The sequence below is a fragment of the Pseudopodoces humilis genome, chromosome 20 (genome assembly GCF_049639895.1).
Source record: "Pseudopodoces humilis isolate 2021_Gansu_Grassland_sample_001 chromosome 20, ASM4963989v1, whole genome shotgun sequence".
NCBI classification, from domain to species: Eukaryota; Metazoa; Chordata; class Aves; order Passeriformes; family Paridae; genus Pseudopodoces; species Pseudopodoces humilis.
The window spans coordinates 13,863,463-13,888,960 of NC_142219.1; the positions used below are offsets into that span (position 1 = coordinate 13,863,463).

General features: G+C 44.7%; 1 protein-coding gene across 6 annotated transcripts in view; it reads left to right on the plus strand.

Annotated features, from left to right (window-relative positions):
• The window catches only part of MORC2 (MORC family CW-type zinc finger 2), a 50,442-nt gene extending 26,283 nt beyond the window's left edge, over positions 1 to 24,159 (plus strand). For 5 of the 6 annotated variants that reach the window (XM_014262596.2, XM_005534116.3, XM_014262598.2 and 2 more), the window contains 17 exons: positions 1,185 to 1,264; positions 6,088 to 6,170; positions 7,041 to 7,126; positions 10,730 to 10,870; positions 11,271 to 11,425; positions 11,553 to 11,681; positions 12,963 to 13,068; positions 17,504 to 17,636; positions 17,994 to 18,068; positions 18,176 to 18,550; positions 18,945 to 19,085; positions 19,177 to 19,231; positions 20,003 to 20,144; positions 20,480 to 20,671; positions 20,766 to 20,859; positions 22,202 to 22,390; positions 23,249 to 24,159. In XM_014262596.2, coding sequence (XP_014118071.2) covers positions 1,185 to 1,264; positions 6,088 to 6,170; positions 7,041 to 7,126; positions 10,730 to 10,870; positions 11,271 to 11,425; positions 11,553 to 11,681; positions 12,963 to 13,068; positions 17,504 to 17,636; positions 17,994 to 18,068; positions 18,176 to 18,550; positions 18,945 to 19,085; positions 19,177 to 19,231; positions 20,003 to 20,144; positions 20,480 to 20,671; positions 20,766 to 20,859; positions 22,202 to 22,390; positions 23,249 to 23,317 — 2,245 coding nt within the window. In that variant the 3' untranslated portion in view covers positions 23,318 to 24,159. Of the gene's footprint in view, positions 1 to 1,184; positions 1,265 to 6,087; positions 6,171 to 7,040; positions 7,127 to 10,729; positions 10,871 to 11,270; positions 11,426 to 11,552; positions 11,682 to 12,962; positions 13,069 to 17,503; positions 17,637 to 17,993; positions 18,069 to 18,175; positions 18,551 to 18,944; positions 19,086 to 19,176; positions 19,232 to 20,002; positions 20,145 to 20,479; positions 20,672 to 20,765; positions 20,883 to 22,201; positions 22,391 to 23,248 lie in introns of all 6 variants that reach the window. The other variant, XR_001332237.2, reaches the window with a different exon arrangement.
• Positions 24,160 to 25,498: the final 1,339 nt, after the last annotated feature.

Sequence of the window (25,498 nt, forward strand, 5' to 3'; positions counted from 1 at the left end):
TAAATACTGGAAAGTCTCATCCATGTGGGATGGGATTTTCCTCTTGATATATCCAAAACCTCATGTCTTAAGGTGATCTGAGTTCCTGCAGGCTCTGCTTGTCCTGGGTGTCATCTTTCCTCATGATGTTCTTGGAGATGATACGCATTCATGACCTTCTGCCTCACAAACACCCATCTCTCACTCTACAGCAGTCAGTGAATTTGGGTCTGTATTTGGCATGTTAGAACACAGAGAAGGTGAAACAAGCTGCTCCATCTTCAACAATTTCTCAAGGTTATGAGTCAGATGTGAAGCACACAAAAGCATCCTGAAACCTGAAGTTCTGGTTAAATTGTTGCCCTGCCTTGAGCTATCCCTGTGTGAGATGGACCTTTATTTTAGTGCCAACAACATAGGTTATGCGATAGATGAGAGGGAGAGAAAGAGAGAGGGGGAGAGAGGGATAAAGAGGCAAAGTGAAAAGAGAGAAGAATGGGGGGTTATAGCTACCAACGGATGAGACGGGGTTGCCAGTGTCTTTTTCCGTGGGGAGATCTCTCTCTCGAAGAAAGTAACTTAGAAAGTCACTTTTATAGTCTGTTTCAAAGTGAGGGGCAGTTGGTCAAGAGGTGGAGAGATTCACAGGCCATTGTGATAAGACTTGTTGCTCTGGGAAGCAGGTGTAAGGTACAGAACAGGCCACTCCTTACAAGTTGCTGCTCACCAGCAGAAACTAAGTCAGTGTACCATGGCAGCAGAGCAAGCACACCTGCAAACAATCACTTGGCCAGCATCCACCTCAACCAGGCCAGAACCCCTGTACCAAGTCTCTTGGGGTCTTCAGGGTCTTAGTCTCTGTCCTTGTGACAGTCGTGAGGCAGATGAGGGAAACTTTGGACCATCTCTTACAAACTCTTGAGATTTTCTCCAAGAATATGGATATATTTCACCCCCACTGGTTAGTACAGAAGAAGAGAGGGTATTGTGGGTGCAGCTACTACTACAAACACCTCTGACTTAAAAAGATTTTTCCTAGCTTCATCCAAAAATGTCCAGTTCATGATATGTAAGCCTCCTCCATTTATTGAATCTATTGAGAGGAGTATAGTAGCACGTGGGGACTTCGTTCTCTCATGCAGTGATGAAATTTTGGGTTGACCTTACTGCTGAGTTTGCTGATTAATAAATTTTGATCATCACAGGATGTACAAATACACTTCAAACCGTTTCAAGACCCGTGCAGAGCAAGAGGTGAAAAAAGCAGAGCACATGGCGAGGATAGGTGAGTTGTCAGAGTATGCATTTGCCCTCATTCAGCTGTTGCTAAGGGGAGGACCAAACCCTTGATTAGTGTGACCTGGGATTGCTTGCCTCTGGGATCGCTGGGATTGCTCAGGAACTGAATTATTGCAGCAACTACAGATGACACAGACTTACGTTCATGCAATGGAAGGAATGTACATTATTCCCAGAGACCATTTCATCCGAGTAGCAGATGTGCAGGATAACCCTTGGAGTCCCAGCAGTTCGCCCCCACTCCAACAAAAGTCTGGCTGAGCTCTGTCACCCTGCAGTTCTTTACTCACCTTTAACATATTATGAGCTTTTGGTTGTGTTTTTGTTCTGCGCCTTTCCTCTTAAGGCAGTTAAAAATTTTTATTTTTAGATTTTTATTCTGTCACTTAATGTAAAGGGATTGGTCTGGGTGTACAAGGGAGCCCTGGTTTGTTTGGTTTTAGCCCTTCCAGGCATACCTTTTGTCCATCTATTCTTCCTTTCCTGTTAAGTCCTCAGAGAAAACTCTGTCATTGTTGGATATTCAGTGTATAGAAATCACACAAGCATATAAATACAACATTAAACTGTATTGTAACTGCATTAAATCTCCAGAAGTTTAACCCACAAAGCAGTGTCCCTCCCTGACTCTTGAAGGAAAAATGCTGTTGTGAAGGAAGCATCTTGGAAGTTGTGATTTATATGTGACCTGTATATTCTGGTAGGTTTCATAAATCAGTTCCGTAAATCACTTGGAGGCATATGTCCTCTGTCCCTGTGTCAGAGCTGCTTTAGGCAGGTCTGTGTGTGGCTGCAGGTCAGATGCACAAGGGGTGGTGCCACATTCAGCCTGCGCAGCATCACAGAGGGCAGTGTGACTGTGACCCTACCCCAAAGAAAAGCAGCAGAGTGAAACGGTTTGAATTGTCATGTTACCTGTTCCTCCTTTAGGAAGTACAGCCTGGGAAGATAGACTTGATAAGATGAAGCTTAAGCAGATTTTATTGTGTGCCTCAATCCTCAAAGGTGAATTTATTCTTAGATTGAGTCCTATAGTCAGGGCAGGTCTTGAGCACACACTCCCATTGCTTTTCAAGAAGATGAAAAGAGCAGGATTTAGAGAGGCTTCTTCCCTGAAGCAGCCTATGAGGCTTTCATGACACTTAAAAATGGAGTTTAGCATCTGGCACTGAAAAATGATGCCCATTGTTGTCCCAGTGGTGAGAACAGGTTCCATTTGCATTAACACATCACACTTTTCCATGACCAAAGCAGCCTTTGGGTGTGTAGGGGTCACTGAACCTGCAGTGTGTCCAGGTGGCCAAGAAGGCCAATGGCATCCTGGCCTGTGTTAGAAATAGTGTGGCCAGTAGGACCAGGGAAGTGATTCTTCCCTCCCATCTGATACTCAGCACTGTTGAGGCCACACCTTAAGTACTGTGTCCAGTTCCGGGCCCCTCATTTCAAGGACATTGAGGTGTTAGAGTGAGTCCAGAGAAGGGAAGCAGAGCTGGTGAAAGGCCTGGAGTGCATGTCCTATGAGGACAGCTGGGGTGGTTTAGCTTAGAGAGAAGGAGGCTCAGATAAAACTACCTGAAAGGAGGCTGTAGCCAGGTGGGGGTAGGGTCTCTACTCCCAGGCACGTAGTCACAGGATGAGAAGACATAGTCTGAAGGTGTGCCAGGAGAGGTTTAAGGTGGACATTAGGATTAATTTTTTCACAGAAGGGGTCATTAGATATTGGAATGGACTGCCCAGGGAGGTGGTGGAGTCACCATCCCTGGAGGTGTTTAAGGAAGGACTGGGTGTGGCACTTAGTGCTGTGGTGCAGTTGTCACGGTGGTGTTGGTTAAAGGTTAGACTCCATAATCTCAGAGGTCTTTTCCAACCTAATTGATTCTGTGATTCTGTCAACTAACCCAGTGCTTCTGGAGTGCAAGGATCACCAAACCAACGCAGTGCTTCAGGGAGTGCAGGAATCACTGAACAGGCCTGGAGCCTCTGGGGGTAAGAGAGTGCTGAGCAAAGGGCTTAGGACTCTGGTGAAAACTCCCAGGTGAGCTCACACTGTTACTGCAAGATGGGGTCACATGGAGCCTCCAGGACTAAAACATGCTCAGGGTATTATCCTCAGGGGCATACATGTCATTGCTTTTCTGGTAGGAAAATAGATTTCATCTGTAGCACCAAGTTTTCTTGTTCTCCTGCTGGTAGAAATTATTAATTTCTAATGGTCTCCAGTACTTCAGAGGGATCCTCACTCAGGAATGATTTGCATTTTGCTCTTTTAAACCCAAGAGTACATTGTGAGAAGTAGTGGGTCTCAGCTGAGCAAACAAGCAGTTCCAGAATGCCAGAGATACCTGCCTGCAAAAAATGTGTTGCAATCAGTCAGACTGAGAGATTGCTGAGTCTCTGGAAATAGTTAATGAGCTTGTGGAATCAAAACAGGAGAACCGAAAAATAGCTGGAGGGGGAAGATGTGTGAGCAGCAGTGACTATTGGTGATATGGCTTTAGCATATCTAAAATGAGCCATGGCTCAGTCGTGAAGGCATACATATATTTAAGATGAGGAAAAGCCATTTTTCATTCCCCAGGAACTAACTTCCTGCCTCATGCAATAAAACTGTAGTATCCAGATCCCTAAGTGAGTGGGTGGACCTAAAAAAAAAGTTCCATTCCTGGGCAAGATGGCTGTGAAAGACCATCACCTGCTTTCTGTGTTCTTCTGAACCAAGACTGAGTACTGCACTGAGGCATCTTGGCATTGCCATTGCTTTGCTTCTGGAAATCTCCTTCCAAAGTTTGGAAAGCAAACAAATGGAAGAGTGAGGAGTCACGGAGGTGTCACATACTGGAAGCTAACAACTCTATGCTGCTCTAGGTATTATTTCAGATTATTTTGGTGTGTTCATTGACCTGTTTGGCAGTGCCATGGGTACACCATGCCTGTTGTCCTCTGGAAGAATGTGTATTTGGGGTCCAGCTTCTGCATGCTCACTGTCCTGCATAGGACACATATCTTTACGCCTTGTGGCCTCAGCCCTGCAACTATATCGGTCCCTGTCAGCTGTCTCAGTTATCACTGCGTTAGTGACAGGTTTGACCTGTGCCCTTCTGGATTACCACTGTGTTCTTTCCACTAGCCACAAATATGTTTAGCCCACGAGCAACTTCCCTACAAGCTCTGATTGAAGTGGACTAAGTGCTTTAAGCAGCCTCCAGCCTCCTGTTAGCTTGATTTAGCCAGGCTGTCTCTTGATGATGGCCAGTCACACAGCACAGTCCTTGGTAAGCAGCTGTGAACTCCAGAGCGTGCTGCTGTGGGAATGAGGTGAACAAAACTCCAATGGGACACTGCTTAGAAAGAAAAAGGGATTTTCTTTGTAGTGGTCTAAATGAACTGACTGGCTACAGTCTCCAGTTTCCTTCTGGCTGGCAACCGAGTTCTGCTTTTTGGAGAGATATTGGTAATCTCTAGGAGCCAATTGCTAGCCTGTCATCTTCTTGCTTACCTTGTCCTATGTAAATCTTAGGTAAGGTTGCTCCTCCATTGGTGTGTTTCCTTGTGTTTCACAGCCACAGTTTATCTCCCTGTGAGGAGAGCAGGGAGGGAGATGTCTTCTGGGTGTGCTGTATGTAACCAGGCTGCTACACCCCCAGGTGTGGGGTTGCAGGCACTGTTTGTCCTGGTGTGAGCTGTGCCATCCCTCAGCATGCACCCATTGTATTGCCAAATTACAGAATCACAGGATGATTTGGGTTGGAAGGGATCTTAAAGCTCATTTTGTCTAATGTCTTCCTGAAACCTTCTCCAGACTGAACACCCCCAGCTCTCCCAGCCTGTCTCCAGAGCAGAGGAGCTCCAGCCCTTGGAGCATTTCTGTGGCCTCCTCTGGACTCAATCCAGCAGCTCCAGGTCCTTCCTGTGCTGAGCTCCAGGGCTGGAGGCAGCTCTGTAAGTGGGGTCTCGCCTGGGTGGGGCACAGGAGCAGAATCCCCCCCTCCCCTGCTGCCCACGCTGTGGGATCAGCCCAGGGCATGGAGAGTTTCTGGGGGCCAGGGCAAACAGCTGAGGCACTGCCAGCTCTCACCCACCAGCACCCCCAAGTCCTTCTACTCAGGACTTCTCTCAGTCCATTCTCCTTGGGAAAATGAGGTTTATTGAAGGAATCTTAAGTAATACAAGAGTGATGTGTGCTTATAGTCAGCATTCCTTTTTTGTTTAGGAGAGAGGCAAAAAGGAGAGTTCCTTTTACATGGTAAGTTTCTTAAGGTAAGATCACATGCAGTGTAGGTTTTCTGAATGCTAGGTCCTATTTAATGTGTAGGACAGATTTGTCTTTTCTCCAGGCAAAATTTAGTAATTATCAGAGATAAAAGCTTTTCTGAGAATAATCCTTTCCCTTAATCTCTGCAAGAAAATTACCTCTTTGGAACTCCTTTTCAAGCCTGAACTTAGTCCTGGTTTTGTGAGAACTGTTCTCTGAATCACATTACCAGGCAGAGCAGGCAGGGCCATGGGCATCCTTATACTTTCCAGTTCCTCTTTGACTTCCTCATGGATCCTTCCTTCAAACATGTTTTTGCACAGTTTATCCCTGCTATTGTGCCAGTGTTGACTGTGACCTCTAAGCATGTTTAAGATGCCGTGTCAGTGGGACCCTCTCACATAAGGTTTGATTTTTGTATGTTTTTGTGTTCCCTTTGTACCCTGGTACACATCAGTTCAGCAAAGGCTCTCTGGAGTTGCTCTCATTGGGTGAATGCCTGAAGATGTCTGTCTGTACCAAATGGCTGATACCACCCTTGTCCCTGTATGTTTCAGCGGAAGAGAAGGCTCGTGAGGCAGAGAGCAAAGCCCGTGCCCTCGAGCTACGCCTTGGAGGGGATCTCACTCGGGAGTCCAGGGTGAGCCTTGTGCTTTTGGCAGCATGTCATGTTTTGGGCACCAAGGGATGGTTCAGAGCACTGGCAGTGGAGTGAGGCTGACTGGGCAGCACCCCATGGCAGCATGTTGTGTGCTGGTTAAGCAGGTGGTGGCTCCAGTCAGCAGTGAACTTCCAGCATCATTTAGACATCTCCATGGCCTCATCTCCACTGGATGTGCTTCACCATCTTCACATGATGTACAGCCCAAGTGAGAAGTGTACTGGCGTTCCCCTGCCTACACCCCCGATATATCCTGTGTGGGAAGGTGACCTCCAGACTCCAGGTGCTGTTTGCTGATAGCCTCTGTGGAAGCAGCCTGGGAAACAGAACTAGAGCTACAGGCTTTCTGGCTGTTTCCCGCTGCCTGTGCAGCTGACTCTGAGGCATTTGGGCAGGGGCTTTTGGAGAGGGGCTCTTTGCCTTTTTCCAGTGGCTTTGAGAGGGTCAAGGCTGAGCCCTGGTGCCAGGAGGTGGGAGGAGGGCTGTCAGGGACACCAGGAAGGTCAGCAAGTAACAACAGTTTAAAATCACTGAGCTTCCTATTAGTATGTCATGGAAACAACAGTATCCAAGTGCTCTGGATGTCTCCTTGTGCCCCATTGCCACTGGCTTCAATTTCCTTAATCCTTTTTTTACATGTAGACGTTCTCCTTCAAGCAACTGTGTAGTTGTTTAAACAACCTAGCATAAGTGTGCCCTACATGTGGAGTCACACTGGTTGTCAACATCTACTGCTTGTGACTTTTTTATGTTTAAAACATTTTTCAGCTCTTCCTGAAAGAGCAGTAAATCAAAAATTGAATGAATTTTATGAATTCCCCAGCTTGACTATGCTATGCCTATTTGCAGGTGACGCTGCGTCAGGTCCAGAACTTGGCCATCACCATGCGACAGGAGGCTGACGTCAAGAAAAGGATTAAGGATGCAAAGCAGCGGTGAGTGCAGGGACTTCCAAACTCTGGAGTACCTAAGCTGTTTGCTCCAGGTGCTCATATATCTCTCCTGTTTTGCATGTGTGTTTGGTTCAGCTCAAAGCTTAAATATCCATGGGCATTTTATATGCCTCGGCTGTTAAACTGAGCAGCTGGGGCACTATTCTGGTTGCCTCTGCTATTCCTCTCTTACCTGCTGAAAGACATGTGTTTCTCTGGACTGGGCTTTTTGCTGTAGATGTTTACCTGGTTTTTGCATCAGTCTTTTTCACTCTTTTGCTATTTCACCTGCAGATATGATTCAGGCTGATAAACAAATGTTCACAAGTTACAATGAAATAGCTTTAGGAATTTTAGGGATGCTTTCTAAAAACAGGCTGAGTTTTGGTGTAGCCAGTGCTGCAAAATCCCAAGGCATTCTTCTATCTTAGCTCTGGTGGCAGTTAATGTTGGTTTTTGATGTACTCACAGGTATATTTCACTCTTCATATACATTTGTTTTTCATTTCTCAAATGAAGTGATAACCAGAAGCAAATCCTCTTAAATGCTGAGTCTGAGGAAGTTTGGGGATTGGGATACAGCATGTCTCCATTCCCACCTATCTGTGTGCATGCTCATTTACGTGGCTGCCTAGGTCAGAACTATCCCAGACTTATTGCTGGAGATAGATCTAATGCATCTTAAGATGCTAAAAAGAAGTAAATAAATACAGCTTTAATTTAAAAGTGCTAGAGCTGGGATCTGAATGATACAGAAGCTTGTGAGAGAAGCTGTTTCCTTCAGCTTCCACATACTTTTCCATCTACACCTTGTTCTTTAATTCTTGGGTTTGGTGACATTAGTGTGCAACAAAAAATTTTGTGAATGGTCTTCTGCCCTTCCTGCCCATGGGCAAAACACTTCTTCCTGCTAAGCTGACCTGCAAAAAAATGCTCTGGGCAGGTACGTGGCTTTCCCTGTGACCCCACATTCATCACTAGTGATCAGAAACAGTTCAGAGGATCATGCTTTTCCATAGCATTGTACTTCATTCAGAAAACAGAAGAAAATCCTGAAAGATGTGTATAATAGGATAGTTTCTGTACTACCTAATCCCTGTTGTCTTTTGGAAAATTCTTGAGTTACAGAGGATGTACTAGGATAGTTTTCTTCTGTTTCCCTGATGCTGGGTGCATCAATGAAAGATGTGCTTTCTGGTTTCCAAAGGCTGTGTAAGATCAGGTTGGATCTCAATCCAGACAATAGGACAGGTACTAAATTTCTAGTAATGAAATCCCTGACTTTCTACCCACCACTTTGTTTTCCATGGTTCGGATGATAATTTTACTTCCTGTTGTCTCTGATAAAAATGAGGAGACGTTCTTGTTTTGTAGGTGAGTACATGCTATTACTTGAAGTGTAAGGCTCTACATTCTTTCCCAGAAGTTAGAAAAAGAAAATGAATCCCTGAGGTGGGTGTTCTGCCACACTTGCTCGTGCTCTTGAATCATAATTGTCTACGTCGGTGAGCTGACACCAAAGGGTCACATTCCAGCCCAGCAGCTGACAGTGTTCAAAACCCTTCTTTGCAAAGATTTAAAATTACTGAAAGCTGCTATTTCAGGTGTTTTCCTAGGAATGTGCTAGTCACCTTTTTTAAATGAAGATGTGTCATTTAAATGAAGATGTGAGTACCATTGCATCTGTGTGAGGGAGGATGGCCTTAAACAAAAAATGAATATGAATTTATTTTGGGGATTTATTTTGCAAAATTTCACCATTAAGACAGACTCATATCTGCAGGTGATGGTTGTGTAGGGTTCATGTGTGCATGGCTCAGTTCTTCCTAATATCTGATATTAGTAGACAGTCAACAGAACATTTTAAAGTATTCCACAATCTTAAGCTAACCATTTAAGCAGAAGTCAAATTCCTCATTAAGATAAAGCACATAACTACGAAGGACTTGATGGGGGCGGGTGGGGAATATAGAGGAGGTCAAAATTGAGAGGAATGGACAGGACTGTGCTACTCTTTGCCTTGCAGTAGTTACTGGTTTGGACATTGCATTTGAGGGTACCTTCAACATGAAGCTGAGGATCCTTCTTATGAAAAATCCACAGCATGGGTATCAGGGAAGCTGTGGAACCTGATTAAGTTAGTATGTTGAAGAGCAGGACTTCTGTTTGTGAGACACAGGGATTTTGTTTGATTTATAGCACAAAGAGATTAAAATCTCAAGGCTTTTGCCCTTAATGGCAATAGAATTCCTGGTAACCAAAGATTCAGATTCAGAAATCCCTATGGGCTCACAAATGTACTTGAGGCCAATTTTTGTTGGAGTCATCTCCTGCATAGATAAAGGGGAAATTATGCAAATTGATCTCCTGACATTCCAGGAAAAAAACCAAAAACCTCTGCTTGGGCTGTGTGTTCTATCCTCCAGCTTTCCAGCTTAAGGAGCAGCCTTGTGAAATTTGGAATTAGGAGAACTTTATAGAATCAGAATATCAGGACTGTAGTTTTGTATTGAAATCTGAATTTCCATGCTTTATCTAGAAAGAGATATATAGCTGGAAAATACAAACCAAAATAGCATGGAAAAGGCCCAGTCTGGATGCAGCAGTGCTCTCATAAAACTGGTTCCCCTGAATAAAAACATCTGAAGTAAAAACCAGAGTCCATTCTGAAGGAGAAAACATATTCAAATTAATAATTAAATTATCTGTCCAGACAAAATTAGTATCTGTATTGCAAAGTTTTTGTATTTTGTTCATATTCAGTTGTAATCCTCTTTTGATTCACCAAAATATGGGTATAATCTAGTATCAGTATCCAGCTGTAATGGACAAAGACTCTTTAAATTATTAGGGTTAAAAAGTGTGTGTTTATTGGCAGTGCTGGGCTGATGTGCAGGGTCACCCCTTAATACGCATGGCCTTGAGTACAGGTGAATACAGGCTTTTTATTTACAGAAGTATCGAATACAAATGCATATTCATAACCCAGTTACCACCCACTCTCCACTTCTTATGCTAATTAGAAAAAAGCAATTAAGCATGCACAGTTTGTTCCTTGAAATGAGTCAGTGGTCTCGTTATGGGGAGGGGTCATATAAGGGAGGAAGGGATATGGCTCTTCCTCATTCTGACCTTTCTACCTTTTCAATCCAAAGTGACAAATGAACCCCTGGCCATGTTCCTAGTTTCATGTTTCCAATTAGTTTCTGGTTTGCAATTGTCTTATGTTCTTGAAGTTCCTTACAAGATTCTACATTTCTCATTACAAGCCCAGATGAACAAACATAAGGTTGACAGACAATTAGTTATTGGCTAATGATTAGCTCCCAATTCTAGTAGTGCTTCTCTATTAAATTTAATTAGGATTAGTTTTTTATTAAATTTAACAAAAATTAATTTTAATAAAGGTCTTAGCTTTTCTAATGTCTTAAATTCTTCAAAGTTTATGCTTCACTTTCAACAAATGTTTTGTATTTTTCAGAAGTAGCAATTTACAGGATTAATTTAATTCTCAAGGGTGCTGGATTTCCATACCCTCTCTCTAACACCAGCAAATAATATGCTTTATTTTCAGCATCTCTTAAGGCTCTGTTTTGTCCTCTGCAGGGCACTGAAGGAACCCAAGGAGCTGAATTTTATCTTTGGAGTAAACATTGAGCAACGTGAGCTGGACGGCATGTTCATTTATAACTGCAGTCGGCTGATCAAGATGTATGAGAAGGTGGGCCCACAGCTGGAGGGTGGCATGTGAGTCCTGCAGATTTTTCTGCAATCTTTTTGCTTAAGCCTGGTACATTTCTACATCTGACTTAGGCTGTGCAATAATTGTGTTCTGCATTAATCATTCTTCATGAGCCTGAGGCTAGCTCATTTTGTCAACCTTCAGTTTGCATATATTTAATACGGTCTAATATTTCCCTGGTTTCTTGATAGAGAGTTCTCTACACAAATTCTAGTCATCCCTGCACCAGTATGAGGTGCTTGGCATTTGGTGCTGATGCATGCTGGTAGTAATAATGCCTCATTCTAGAGACAGGCAAAATAGGTCTTGACAGCAAATACAAATCCTTAAACCCATCTTACATTTTGCATGATGGTTCAGGTTGCCAGCTTGTCAGTTTAATGTTTGTGACTCTATGTCTTCCAGGGCATGTGGAGGAGTGGTAGGTGTGGTGGATGTGCCCTATTTGGTTCTGGAGCCAACCCATAATAAACAAGACTTTGCTGATGCCAAGGAATATCGACACTTGCTGAAGGCCATGGGGGAGCATTTGGCTCAGTATTGGAAGGATGTCGCAATAGGTAATGAAGCTTCACTATTACCAGGGTCTGGAAGGAGAAATTTGGGTGGCTGGAGGGCAGCCAAGAGTGCAGATGGTGATTTTGTGGTAATGGCTCCATACTGAGCAGGATTTGGTTTGTTTTCCAGCCCAGAGAGGTATCATCAAATTCTGGGATGAATTTGGTTATTTATCAGCAAACTGGAACCAGCCTCCATCTAGTGAACTGCGCTACAAACGCCGGAGAGCCATGGAGATCCCCACCACGATTCAGTGTGGTGCGTCTGATCCAACTGCTTTTCCTTGGGGAAGGAGGGGACACTCTTGGCTGCAGATGGGGACAGTTAAATGCATAGGAGATTTGGGATGGACCATCGTTATCCCTTCCTAGGGCCTGTCTACTCTGCAGTTTGCCTTTGTCTGTGCTCAGTGGTACTCTGTGACATCCTGGCATAAGGCTCCTTTTCCTGCACAGTTCACTGATTGATCTTCAGGTTCCCTGACAGAGCAGGGCAGATATGGCCAGTAGCAGTGTTAAGAGGAGGCTTAGAAATGTCATATGAACTGGAACTCACTGAAAGGCACCCATCCCAGCACCAGAATAACATCTGAAATATCCTCACAGGCAATAGGAAGTGGCCAAGTAATTTGTACCCTGATGCACTGGCCTGCACTGTGTCAGCACAGAGGGCACCTTTTACAGTTACCGTGGAATTTAATGCAAGTTCTCTTCTGTGCACCTCTAAACAGCTCTGGCTTAGCCATTGTTACGGTAATGGAAGGTCAATACCATCACTTTGTCACCTGGTAGTGTGACACCAAAGTCTCTTATTTTCCCCCCAGGACCTGAGAATGTGGGCATAGGAAGGAATGTAAGGCCATTCTTGTGGAATTGTTTGTTAGACTGTATTGCCTTGATGGTTGTCTCGGTCTTTTCAAGTTTCCTCTGAAGGAAGAGGGGCTTTACTCTCCTTCATGTCTTCCCTTGTTGATATGCTTCCAGAGCCTGATTTAAGAATGTTTGGATTTTCTTGGCAGAACATGATTTTGTGACACTTTTGGTTTCCTGGTAGGCCAGCAATACTCTGGAAGACAAATTTGTGTCCCTGGTTCATCAGAAATTTAATTTGTTGTTGTTGTTTCTTGGTGGTTTTTTTTTTGTTTTTTTGTTTTTTTGTTTTTTAGTGGATAAGTCTCTGGTTTGTGTTACTTTGATATCATTAAGAGACAGCCTGACCACTGGGCTGAGCTGTCATGTCAGGACTGGCTGTTCAATTCCGTTTGTATGTGTCATTGTTGCAGCAGGAGTGTGAGGTCCTCTGGTGCTGGTTGATGCCAGGCTTCATTGCATTCTTGTTAGGGTTGTCTCTGAGGGTTTCATTCAAGCATTTTGTGAGCACAAAGAAAGAATTGACTTAATATATTCTGTGACCGTATCACTTTTTTTTGGCCACTAGTCTTACTGTTGTTGGATACACTTTGGTGTGGTCCTTGGGCGTTAAATGGGCTATGGGGAAAAATTATGTGTATTTCTGACTTGCAAAGCATCTGTCTGACAGATGTCTGTCTGAAGTGGCGGACTCTCCCGTTCCAGCTGAGCTCAGTGGAGAAGAACTACCCTGACAGCTGGGTGTGCTCCATGAACCCTGATCCTGAACAAGACAGGTAAGAATCAGTTAATATTAAAACTTTTCTGCAGGGTGCCATATCTGCACATTTGGATCTTTTTTTTTGGTCATCTGTTCTTTGAAAACAGCTGGAGGGATTCTGTACCTTTAAGTTGTGCTCACAGTCTGTGAAAAAGCAGCAATGGCAATTGTATAGGAAGCTGAATGCTGGATGGGCATTTGCGATGTGCTGATTGCAGAGGACATCCTCAGCAAGTGACAGGTGACACCAAACTGGGAGGAGTAGCTGACAAACCAGGCAGTCACAGATCCATCCAGAGGGACCTGCAGGTTGGAGAAATGGGCCAGCAGAAACCTATCCTGACATTCAACCAGGAGAATGCAAAGTCCTATCCTTGGGGAGGACAGCCCCAGCACTGGTGTGTGCTGTCCATCCCAGAGCTGAACAGGCTCAGGGTCTTCTCATCAATGTATACTAACATCTAAAGGCAGGCTGCAAATAGGACAGAGCCTGGCTATTCCCAGTGGTGCCCAGTGGCAGGACCAGATACCATGGGCACAAGCTGGAATGCTGGAGTGTCCCTCTGCGTGTCAGAAACACTTTTTTCCCTGTGAGGGTGACCAAATCCTGGCCCAGGTTGCTCAGGGAGATTGTGCAGTCTCAATCCTTGGAGATATTCCAGGATGTGGTCCTGGGCTCCTGGTGCTGGGGGGGAGGAGAGCTCCCCAGAGCTGCCTCTAGCCCATCAACCAGTGATATGATGAAATTTGGATCCTTCTGCACCAGCACCGGAAACACTATTGTAGGTTTAGATGATATTAATTTTGCCATGGGCAGAATAGATGGCAGTTGAAGAACTGTCATGGTGTGTAAGAGCCAACGGAGAGATGGGGACTTCAGGTGGCTTTTCTTTATAATGCTGTTTATTCTGTAGATTAGGTTACAGCAGGGGGCCATGGGTCGGCCTATAGCTGCTGGCTATAGGCAAGCCCTGTGTCCTGAAGCCTTTTTGGTTCTGATTACCATGCATTATATCTCTTTCTTTTGCTGTGCATATAACCACATAACCAATCAGCATCATACACAATACCTTTACATTTACATATATCCTATCAAAACTGCTAGAATTACCATACTATGTTAGTGACTAACTAATCATCTGAGTTAGCAATTACATGTTAAACTTTGAAACTTGTTTTGCAGTGGAAAATTCTTTTTGCTTTGTTAAAAAACATCTTTCTGTCTGCCTATGCTTTTTTACTTGGTAGCAAACATGCTTTGTTTGAAGACCACTTAACCTATTGGACTTTTAGCCATAAAACTTCCTTCTAACTGACTAAACCTTTGCTCTAAACCCTCGAACTTGACTAAACCTTTGTTCTCTCAGCTGTCTCAGCAACAACTATCCCTAAAAACATCTTTTTATATATCAAAGCTTGCTTTCATTTCTAGAGAACCTTCTGCTAAGCATTCATATCCATAAAACTTTTCTGTTAAATTCTCATCCTTCCCAACAATGGTGCAGGCTGGGACTTACGTGAGTACAGGGGACTTTGCAGCTGTCTTTATTGCTCCTACTGCTCCCACCCATCAGATACCAAACTGCAGCAATTCCACTTGATTGAGGTGAGCCTAGGAGGGACATTTTGCATGCTTGAAGGAGCAGCACAATGGTTCTTTTTCCAGTGATATGTGTTACAGTTACAAAATGTAGGTAGAATCTAGTAATTTATTTGAGTGAGAAAAGTGTTTGCTCTAGGCTGCTTCTCTGTGGAGAGCAGAACTGCTGGAAGCCAGTTCATGTCTGTATTGTGTAAGGAAGGGAATCTGCTCTACTCTAACTCAGGTCCCTTGGCTCAGCGCTTAAAGACAAAGGGATGAATCCAGGCAGTAACTTTTGATTGGAATAAAAAATTTAACATCTGTGGCTGAAAATTTTACAGAATATTCATGCTATTTCGAAGCACTGGCTTTCTGGCTTCTTCCTTTTGGTAGCTCCCAGTGGAAGAATACCTGTGCTGACACTTCCCTGTTTGCTCCATGTGTATGTAGAGCTCTGAGGAGTGCAGTAGTGCTGAGGATGTTCCTGGACAAAATGCTGGGGCAGGGCTGAGCCTGGAACCTAAGAAGGGGCTGCCACATCCTCAGCCCTTCAGGTGGAAGCAGTAGCGAGGCTCAGAAGATGTTGCTTGTGGATACACACAAACACAGACAGACCATGTATGTACACACATCTAGCCCCACAGATAGCACAGGTGGGCATGTCCAGCATTCCCACAGACTGCACCAGCAGCTTCATCCTTTTCCCTCTTGGCTTGTCAGGATGAGGGGCCACTAGTGGAAATACTCATGTCCATACCTGGCCTCCAGATCCCATGCCTCTGATTACTTGCACTGGGATAGATGGGCCCTGAGGCCTGCAGTCCCAGGGGTGAGGTGTACAGACCTCCTTCTGTGGTTACACACAGCACACAAAAACTACAGACCTCTATGTCTCACACTGGACATCTCTCTGTTTTGATTGGTTTGGAATCCTTGCTCTTCCCAGGTACTTTCCAACTAGAGACAACCCACAGCTCTAGGGCGGTCAGTCCTGGTGCTCCTGCAGGGCTCTGAGGAACACTCAGCTGGAACAGCAGGGATGAGCTGAGATCCTGGGCCGGTGGCTGAGGTGGATCAGCAGCTCCGTGGCAGTGCCTGGCACTGCCACAAGTCCCGGCAGGACAGGGGATGCGAGGCCACCAACGAAGAGGGAAGGAGAAGAAGCAGCAGCTCCATCTGGGTGATGGTGAATTCCCTTCTCCCCACCGCAGCAGCTCCTAGTGAGTGTCCTGCTCTGAAGCTGAAGAAACCAGCCAGCCCCCAGCTGCCCCTGCCCTCCCTTTTTCCTGCCTCTCTCCCCACTTAGGCCCAGCCGAACTCTGTGTTTTTCAAGCACCCACTAAGTACCAGCAATCAGGTTTTCCCTGACACTAATGGGTTAAAATTCCATTGGTGAGACAGAACAAAAGGAAGGACGAATAACTGCCAACAGTGGCTGAAACACCAGCTGAAGATGTTTGTTGTCTCAAAGCTCCTTGAGCACCATCAGAGTCTTGGTTTTAGTCCATTCTGACTACCAAGAAAATTCCTTTTTTCTGATTTGCTGCCTCCAGTGATGCAATCTCTGTATTTGGATGCCATGAAGAGTCTGAATTTTTCTTGTGCAGAATTCAAGGTGCTTTCTTTCTTTACTGTGCTATAAGACACAGCTTGGCAATGCTTCCAGCCTTACCATGACCTGGAAGATGCATTTCTGTGCTGGGAGACTGTGTGTGGTACCACTTGTTCAACTTTACCTTTGGGAACTGCAGGTTTTGTGTCAGGCAGTAATTTTGTTGTGATGACACACACTTCCTTAGCCAAGGAAAACACCCCAGCAGTGCTTCAGCTGGGAAGAGGCTGATGCAGGAACTGCTGTTTGTGCTCCATCTCACTCACAAAGTTGATCAGTGTGTATCTGGTAGATAGAGATCTTGATAAAATCATCTCTCCTCAGTTTCTTGGAGCTCTTGAGTGTTCTACAGTGAGAGCAGGGTTCTCTGTTTACTAATAAGACATCTGCAGGTTACCAGTTTGGCTCCAGTGCAGAGTGAGATCTGCTGGATCTCTTGTGTTGTCAAAGGGCTATCTGCTGCTTTCCTGGCTCAAACCATTCCTGCATGATTTTACCCCAGCAGGGCTGATCTTGGTCTGTCTTTCCATGACTCTGGTGATAGGAGATGAGCCTGGGCTGAGAGGTCCTGCCCTCCTTCTCCTCTGGCAGTGCTCCTGAGGGCCAGCTGCTTAGCCAGCACTTTGAAGGTGATGCCAATCCATTTGAGAGAGTATTTCCTACCTGTTTTGCTTCTCTCTCAAGGACTCTTCCAGGATTCTGCACCTGAGAGGACCTGGGAGAGTAGGATACTCACCACTGTTGTAGGCCGTAGGCTGAACAGGATGGAAAAAGCAGATAGCTACAGGGTGTTGCAAAGGACACTGCCAGGCCTTGAGTGGCAAGACAGAAGGCATCTGAGGCTGGAAGGCTTGTGGTAATGTCTTAGTCATGGGTTTCTGGTACTGTGCTTTCCTTTCTGAAGAGAAAGAAGTCCGTAGAAAGAATTGATATGAAGAAATAAGCTGATTGGAAGGAAAATAGTTGAAAAAGTGGAGTATGGGTGCAGTACAGAAGCTGTCACAGCTGTGTCACAGTTCCTGGGCTCGGAATTGGTGATTCCCAGCATAAATGCCTTTTTATTAACAACTATGCTTTTGATCCTTAATTAATATCTGTTTTTCAAGATGAAAAACACTGCTTTTGAGATTGTAGCTACTGCAGAAAGGCAAGTGGCTTTCCTGATGCATTTGGAATGGGATGTTGGGATAATTCTGTGTGAGATGATACAGGTTCTGCTGTCCTTGCTGAGGTTGTCTTGCATTCCCTCCATGCTAGATGTGAGGCTGCAGAGCAGAAGCAGAAGGTACCACTGGGAACTCTAAAAAAAGATTTGAAAACAAATAAGGAAAAGCAGAAGCAACTGACAGAGAAAATCCACCAGCAGCAGGAAAAGCTGGAAGCTCTGCAGGTGAGTCTGGGGGTCTCCAGCTAAACAGAGCAGGTGCGATGGACCTCCTTGTGCAAAGGGCTGCTGCTGAGTCCAAAACCACCTGTGTTCCTTTGTGGGGCTGGGACTGTTCTAATAACAGAAATTGACTATCTCAGCTTGTATTTAATCTTCTGTTGTGAAAATGGGAATAACAGCTGAAGGGATTTCTCTTGAAGGACACAACATACACCATAAAATTCTTGGTTTTAGCCTGGAAAACTTCTGGGATGGGTTCAGGTAGCCCCTGACAGCTTGTAAACATGACCTTTCTCGTTTTTGTTTGTGTTTTTTTTGTTTGGTTTTTTTTTGTTGGTTTTTTTTTTTTTTTTTTGGTAGAAAACCACTTCAATTCGCTCTCAGTCTGACTTAAAGAAACTGCCTCTGGAAGTGACTACACGGCCTTCAAGGGAGGTAAATGGGATCCTACTGTAGGCTTTTACTCCTTTATGCTTCCTTAACTGTTCTGAACAGCAGTTCCCCATTCTTCTACCCTTCCTTTCTGCTCTCCTTTGTTTCAGCACACCCGAGCTCAGCGCCCACGATCTCCTCCTTTGCCTGATGTCATAAAGAATGCTCCCAGCAGACCACCAGGATCTTCACCTCCTCCCAAGTACTGCAGTCAGCTGAAAAAGAGCTCTTCAGATCATCCAAATACCAGCTCTCCCAAGCTAGCCAGCATGCTCTTCAAGGAGGAGGCCAGCACTTCCAGGACATACCATCACACTGTGACATCTGGGAAGTCTAACAGCACTTTAAAAACTCTTGCCAAATCATGTACAAGCATGAAGCCTCTCTCTGGCCTGCAGAGCCCCAAAAGCCCACGTGAGACACCCAATCCAAAAGCTGCCAAGGTGTCAGCAGTAAGGAAATCTGCCTCTGGCAGATGTTTACAGGTAAGAATCAGTGGGATGAAACCCCTCAGCTCCTCACCCACTGTCACTCTAAGCTTGTCTGCTCTTTCCTGTGGTATGTGCACTGTGGGCACTGCACAGGCCAAGAGAACTTTTACTTTACTCTTGGTTTAGGGTGCCATTTACACCCCTTGAGAAGACTGGTTTCATCTCTTTCCTGTTAGAGCAGATTGTTTCCCCAGGAAAAAAAAACCGTACGTGGTGGGGTGAGCATTTGCATGATGATGTAGCACCTCTAAAACCTTCCAGAAAAACTAACTACCAAATTAAATACTGGATGTTGAGCTTTTTTTTTTTTTTTTTAAATTTGGCTACCAGAAGGTTTTGGTTGGAAGCAGGCTGGAATTAATAGCTAGAGCTTGTTTGTGTCTTTCAGGCCTCCAGCACTCGAAAGAGGGCCTTGAACATCCCAGAGGATGGGTCTGAGGAGGAGGGGGAACCCAAAAAGGAGAGGACAAAACGAGGAAAATTTTTGGCAGTGAAAGAAGAGAATGATTCCAGTGAGGTGGTAGTGGAGGTAAGAATGTGCTAGTTTCCCCAGCAGAAGGTACTTATCAGGTGTTTATAATCTTGATGGGAGATAACTAATGTGAGCTCTCTGCTCTCAGCTCACAGACAGTGCTGGAGAGGAAGAGTTGTTGGAACTGAAGAAAGCACAGAAAGGTGAGAAATGATCCCTTGGGCTGCCACTAGTATCTGACATAGAAAAGAGCTGTTGCACCAGTTAAACGTGTGATTTCTTTAATGAGATTTTAAAATAAGAAATAGTGTAAATTTGAATTCCAAACCCCAAGATTGCTCTAACTTGCATGAAACATTTTGGTGGGGAACCCTTTGATTAGACCAGAGGCAGCTGTAGCATGGAAAGGTCTGTGATTGATGGCTACATCGCGTTGACGGGGGTGGGGCTGGGCTGCAGGGTGTAGCTGATGGCATGTTCACTCTTCCTGAGTGGATCATTCAGCCATGCCAGCTGGAAAATGCTCAGGGCTGTATCCAGATTGACTGCACTGCTGTGAAAGAAGAGGGGCTGGGAGACCCGAGGAAGGGTGATTGCCAGGGTGATACTGCACCATCTGCCAGAGCAGGGCATCTTTTCAGCATGCTTCCAGGGAGATGTCCAGAAAGTGACCCACAAGAACCAACGTGTGGTAAATTCTCCTAGAGCCCATCATGAGACTGTAAAGTCCATGTCAAACAGCTTGGAGTACAGGAGAAACCTTCCATCTGGAATTGCCAGCTCATTTCCATGCATCTTCATGTTTCTCAGCAGGAGCTGACCTGTATGCCGATTGTGTTTTGATGGTGTCCATACTGTTTGAGGGCATTGTCACAGCTGTCCTCCCTGCTGAGGTGCCTAAATCTCTAGAGCACCTGTAGAATGTGCTCTCCAGCATCTGAATGTTTGCAAACACCTTTGCTTCCCCCTCACAGATAAGGGGCTGCACGTGGAGGTGCGTGTGAACAAGGAATGGTTCACAGGCCGTGTCACAGCTGTTGAAAAGGTCAGGCACGCAATCCGGTGGAAGGTGAAGTTTGACTATGTCCCTACAGACACCACACCAAGGGATCGCTGGTAACTATCTCAAGCTACTGGATTTTGGAGGCTTGTTTTGTTTTTGGGAGGAAGGGCCTGTTTTGTTGCCATAGATGCTGAAGACAAATATGCTGCTGTCATGGCAGGAAACCTGTGAGGTCAGGACTATCCAGGGCTTCATAAGTAATGGGCATGACAGACTCCATCTGTCTGTCACTCTGATGCCTGCCCTGGAGGCAGCTGTTCTAGTTCTAGGCAGTGTCTAGAGGTCTAAGTGACACTTGGGTACAGCTTCTGATGAAACTGTTAAGCGTGTTTTGGGTAAATCCAATGTAGAAAAAGATTCCTGACATTCCCTTAATACTTCTTCTCAGGGTAGAGAAAGGCAGTGAGGATGTAAGGCTTATGAAGCCTCCCTCTCCTGAGTACCAGGCTCCAGACACACAACAGGAAGAGGAAGTGGTCATGGCTGAACCTTCTACCTCAGACTGCGTCAGAATTGAGCCTGACACCACTGGTCCCAGCAGCAGCCAAGAAACAGTTGACTTGCTTGTCCAGATCCTTCGGTGAGTTCACCGCAGACCTTGTGAACTCTGCAATCTGATTGCTTCAGTCTGTTAAACTCCCAACTCTGGCTTTGTGTTTTGTTTTCCTGCACAGGAATTGTTTGCGATACTTCTTGCCTCCAAATTTTCCAATCTCCAAGAATGAGCTGAGTTCCATGAGCTCAGAAGGGTTGTTGGCGTTTCCCTTGGTGAGTTCAGTACTTCTAGAAAAGTAAGTTTGTGTTTTACCCACACATATTCCATTTGTATGGCAAATGTGCATCTTGCTGATGCAAGAGTACACTCTTGAAAAGATAATTTGGATCTTCAGCAGACTAACATAGCTGACAGAAAGAATGAGAGCTTTGAGAGATGCCTTCAGTCTTTTAACAGTTGTCTAAGGATTTTTCTAATTAGCTTGCATTTGTGTGGGAATGCTATTGGCTGCTGCTATCTTAAATTCTTAACCATTGCTGTTAAACTTCTGTAAAAGACAGAGCAGGTTAGAGATTTGTAGAAACAAAAACCTCCTTGTTTTGCTCCCAGCCTTATAACTTATCAGGAGACGATCTTAAAAATTATAAATAATACAACAAATAATTATCCCCAGATTCACAGAATATTCTGAGCCACAAGGATCATCAAGTCCAGCTCTTAGGTAAATGGACCATACAAGGATTGAACCCACAACGTTGAGTGTGGATTCAATTCCTATATAGGCCATTTACTTCAGTGTGAGAGAACATGGAAGCCAACCCCTTCCCTTCCCACTTCCCCAGGAGAGCAGGTTGCCAGTGAGTCAGCTGCACACCTTAAGACTTTTGACCTCTGTTTATTTGAGCACAGGACGGGTGGGACTGAGCTTCCACCAGCAGCCTGGTACTGGGAGGCCCAGTGCTGGCTGGAATGCAGGGCAAGGGAACTGGCCTCTCTGACTTTCTTCTTCAACATACCACCAAGAGAGACCTTTCCAGGAGGCACATGTAAAAAGCTGCCTGCAGATGACCACATGACCAAATCCAGTTCTGTTTTTTACTCCCACGCTCTCAGTGTGTGTATTGGCAGTCTCTCTTTTGTCTCCTCCCCTTCTGTTAACTCAGGCATCTGCTGGCATTTGCTGGAGTTACCACTCCTGCTCCTTCCACAGGACATCTTGGTTGTGTCTGGGGTTTTTGGTGAGTGTAGCTGTCCCTACCTTGCAGTGAGAGGCTGTGTTGTCTGGGTCTGTACTAAGGATACAGTGTACAGGGGATGTCAGGCCTGCAGCATGTGTGTGGATTCAGGGTTTTTAAACTGAACCCTTAATCTAAATTCAAGCAGCTTTGGGGGTAGTTCTGGTATTGAAAGAATGTGAAAAGCTGTGTGAAATCTGTACTGGCTGCTGTAGGCAAATCAGATATAAATATGAGCTTGGGGAGGAGCACGCTGCAGGGAGGACTTGATCATGAAGGCCAGGAGTTTAGATTGTCTTACAGCCTGTGAGTGCTCATGTCTTTGTGATGCTTGGTGCTTTCTCTTAATTTGTCATCTGTTGTGTTTTGTCTACTACAGAAAGAATATTTTAAGCAGTATGAGATGGGTCTGCAGAACCTGTGCAATTCATATCAGACACGTGCCGATGCTCGGGCCAAAGCCTGTGAGGAAAACCTCCGGAACTCAGAGAGGAAGCTGAAGGAAACGGAGGAGAAACTGCAGAAGCTTAGGACTAATATCATGGCCCTTTTGCAGAAAGTGCAGGAGGTGGGTGGGGAGGAGTAGCAAACCCTGAACTGCCTCAGAGTAGCCACCTGGCTCATCCCCTCCAGGCATTACAAGTATTTCAGTCCAGTATCTCACTGGGCTCCAGCTTCCTCAGTTGGGAACAGCTTGGGCTGTCACTGCCCACTTTTGGGAACCAGGCCCTGGGTGGGAGTCCTGATGTATGTTAATTCTTACAGAATGATTTCTCATGGTGTGTACATAATGCACAGGTTCTGTTTGTTCTCTGCCATGAGGATGCTTGAGAATTTCCCCAGGCATAGGCAGTGCTTAGCAGGGCATTTTTGCCCCATTTTTGCAGATTCTGAACTCCACATAGAGAAATGCAAACCTTTAAACAAACAATAGTAAAAAGTCTTGTAGTGAAATTGATATATTAGTTAAACTATTAAATTAAAATATGAAATATATAATTAAAATGTTTTAATAAATAAACTAACTTTAAATATAAAAACTACTTTCATAAAATCAGGATCTACCTGGAAAGGCTACTGAAAGCATCTGGAAGCAGTTGCTCCGTTTTAGGAAAATGTGTTAAATCTAAAAGAACCCAAACTGAACCTGCCTCAACTGAAATCAGTACAGTAAATCCATCACTTGAGTGCATTGTTTGAGCATCAGGTGCTGATGGGTTGCCAGTGTTGTCTTTCAGATGCTGACAGGGAAAGCTGGGGGTGCTGTCAGTGCAGCTGTCAGCAGGTAGAGAGTGCTGGAGGTTGGGGCATAGAGGCTGAGCAGGCCAGATGTAACAAAGGATGCTAAGCTGCTCTGGCTCCTCTTTTCTTGCACTTTTCTTCAGGATTCACTTCTCACTGGTATTCCTTGTTACTTTGGTTTCAGGACATTGATATTAATACAGATGATGAACTGGATGCATATATCGAGGACTTGATCATGAAAGGAGACTGAACAGCTCCAGTACAAGTCCTGGAGAAGTGCAGAAGAGATGGCTGCTACAATGGGAGATGTGGATCTCTGTGCAGGTGGACTGGGGCAGCTGATGAGGAGAGAGTTTTTTAGACAGCGCTCATGTTGATGTACAACTTGTTCTTGTGACTGTACATGAGAAACATTTGTGCTGTTTGCAGGAAAATTTTTAACTTTGTAGTTCTCCGAATCTCTTCCTTTTGTTTATAAATATTTATTTTTAAAAGAAATGGGAACTGTGCCTGATATGATGGGTGTTTTTAGTGATGTAGAAGTGTGAGTACCCTTTTTGCTACGCTAGAATATTCATATGCTAAGCCTGGGAGCTCAGAGCACCCTGCTTAGCTTACTGGTTCTTTAGTAAGAACCTAGCAGAAACTTAAAAGTATCCCTTGAGTTGTGGCAGAGGTGGTCAGGGATTTTTGTGGAAGATACTGAACTTGGGCTAGAGAAAGCCAAACCATGAATTGGAGTTAGGGACAGGAGATGTCCGTGTATGAGTGTGAGGGGATGGAACCTCGGTGGGTCTCAGAAATTTGGCACTGGCACCTGCTATGAGCTTCCTGAACAGGAGGTCTCTGCAAGTAGGTGAAACCGCCACCATGGTAACAGCTGAGAGGCTGAGGGTTCTTACAGAAGAGGATCTACCTTCTGATCTGCTTGCAGTGGGCTGTGAGCATCAGAGAAAAGAATGCTGGAGTTCACATTCTCTGCTTGCAGTCACTTAATCACTGACTTCAGCTGCTGTTTCTTTGAGACATAATTACAGTGTCAGAAGAACTTCTTGACTGCCTGACAATAAAGTGACCCCTGTTCTATAGTCACCCCCTCAGGTTTGTGTTGTTTTTATCAATTGCCTCTACCAGGTAATTTTATAATTAGAGATTTCTAATTATTAGAGAGAGGCTATTTGAAGCCTTCGGGGCCCCACACTGCACCACATCTGGGCCTGTGTCTGCAGCAAGGAAATCACCTGCCCCTTATCCTTCAGCTGCAGCCAGCTCCTGGTAGGCCACTTGTGGCCAAGAGGACTTGGTCAGAGTTTGTCAGCTGGCCAGCCAGCTTCTCAGGCCCACTAGGACAAAGTGTCTGTGGACTCATACTCGGAAACTGGAGTACCCTGCAAGCCACATGGTTGGAGAAACATGGTGTGAGCAGGAGGTACCCACTATCAGGGATGTCAGGTGGAATGGACCCTTGGGGATGGATATGTAATAGATGCTTTGCAGAAAACCCTTCCAAATTAAATATCTGCTGCACAGAAAATCTTTGTCACTAATTGTTTATAGTCCTGAAGAACTTCAAAGTTTCTACATACCACAGAAGAGGGGGAAGGCTTTTGCTTATTACCTGAATTCCAGGTGCTTGTCACAGCACATGGTGAGACTGCCTGCTTCCATCCAGAATCTGGGCATGACATCCCACAATAAATGAAGGTAAGCAGTAGTCCCCCATCCTCATACACCTTCCTGCACAGAGGGGCAGCGTTCCTTAAAGAAAGGAGCAGGCTCCACCAGTCTCCATTTCCTCACGCATATTGCAGGTTTGTTAGTTGTGATGATACACTGCAATTTCTGATGAAAATAATCTGGAGAAGATACATTTTTTTATTAAGGTGAAAGAAGCCTGTCCTTCGCAGGAGCCAGCAGACATTCTAGAGGAGGAAATTTTGTTATATTGCAGTTCAGAACTGCTGCTGCACACAGGCTTTAATTTTACTTTACTTTAATTTTAATTTTTTAATTAAATAAAATAGTAACATTTTAAATAAAAAAAAGTATTTTTTAAAAAATTTAAAAATATTTTAAATAAAAAAGTAACATTTTACTGGTGCCACAGGGCACCAGTATGGGGCTAGCAGGTCTTACACAGTTCTTGAGCTTCCTGGAACAGTTTGATTCCCTACTTCTCTCACGTTAGGAAAGTGCAATTGTTTAGAAGTTTGGGGGGATTTCCTCCTCTGTTCTGTGGAACTTCTCATTTCCAGTTTTAACTCATTTTTTAATGCCTTTATTTTTTTTCATTTTCTACCAAGGTTTTTTGCTAGGAAGAGCAAGCCAAGAACTTTTAAGTGCCAATAAAACATTTTTCATTCTCGAACACTTTCAGGCAATTCTTTGCAGCTGCTTTTTTCTTTTTCTTGATTTTCTTTCTGTAAATTTG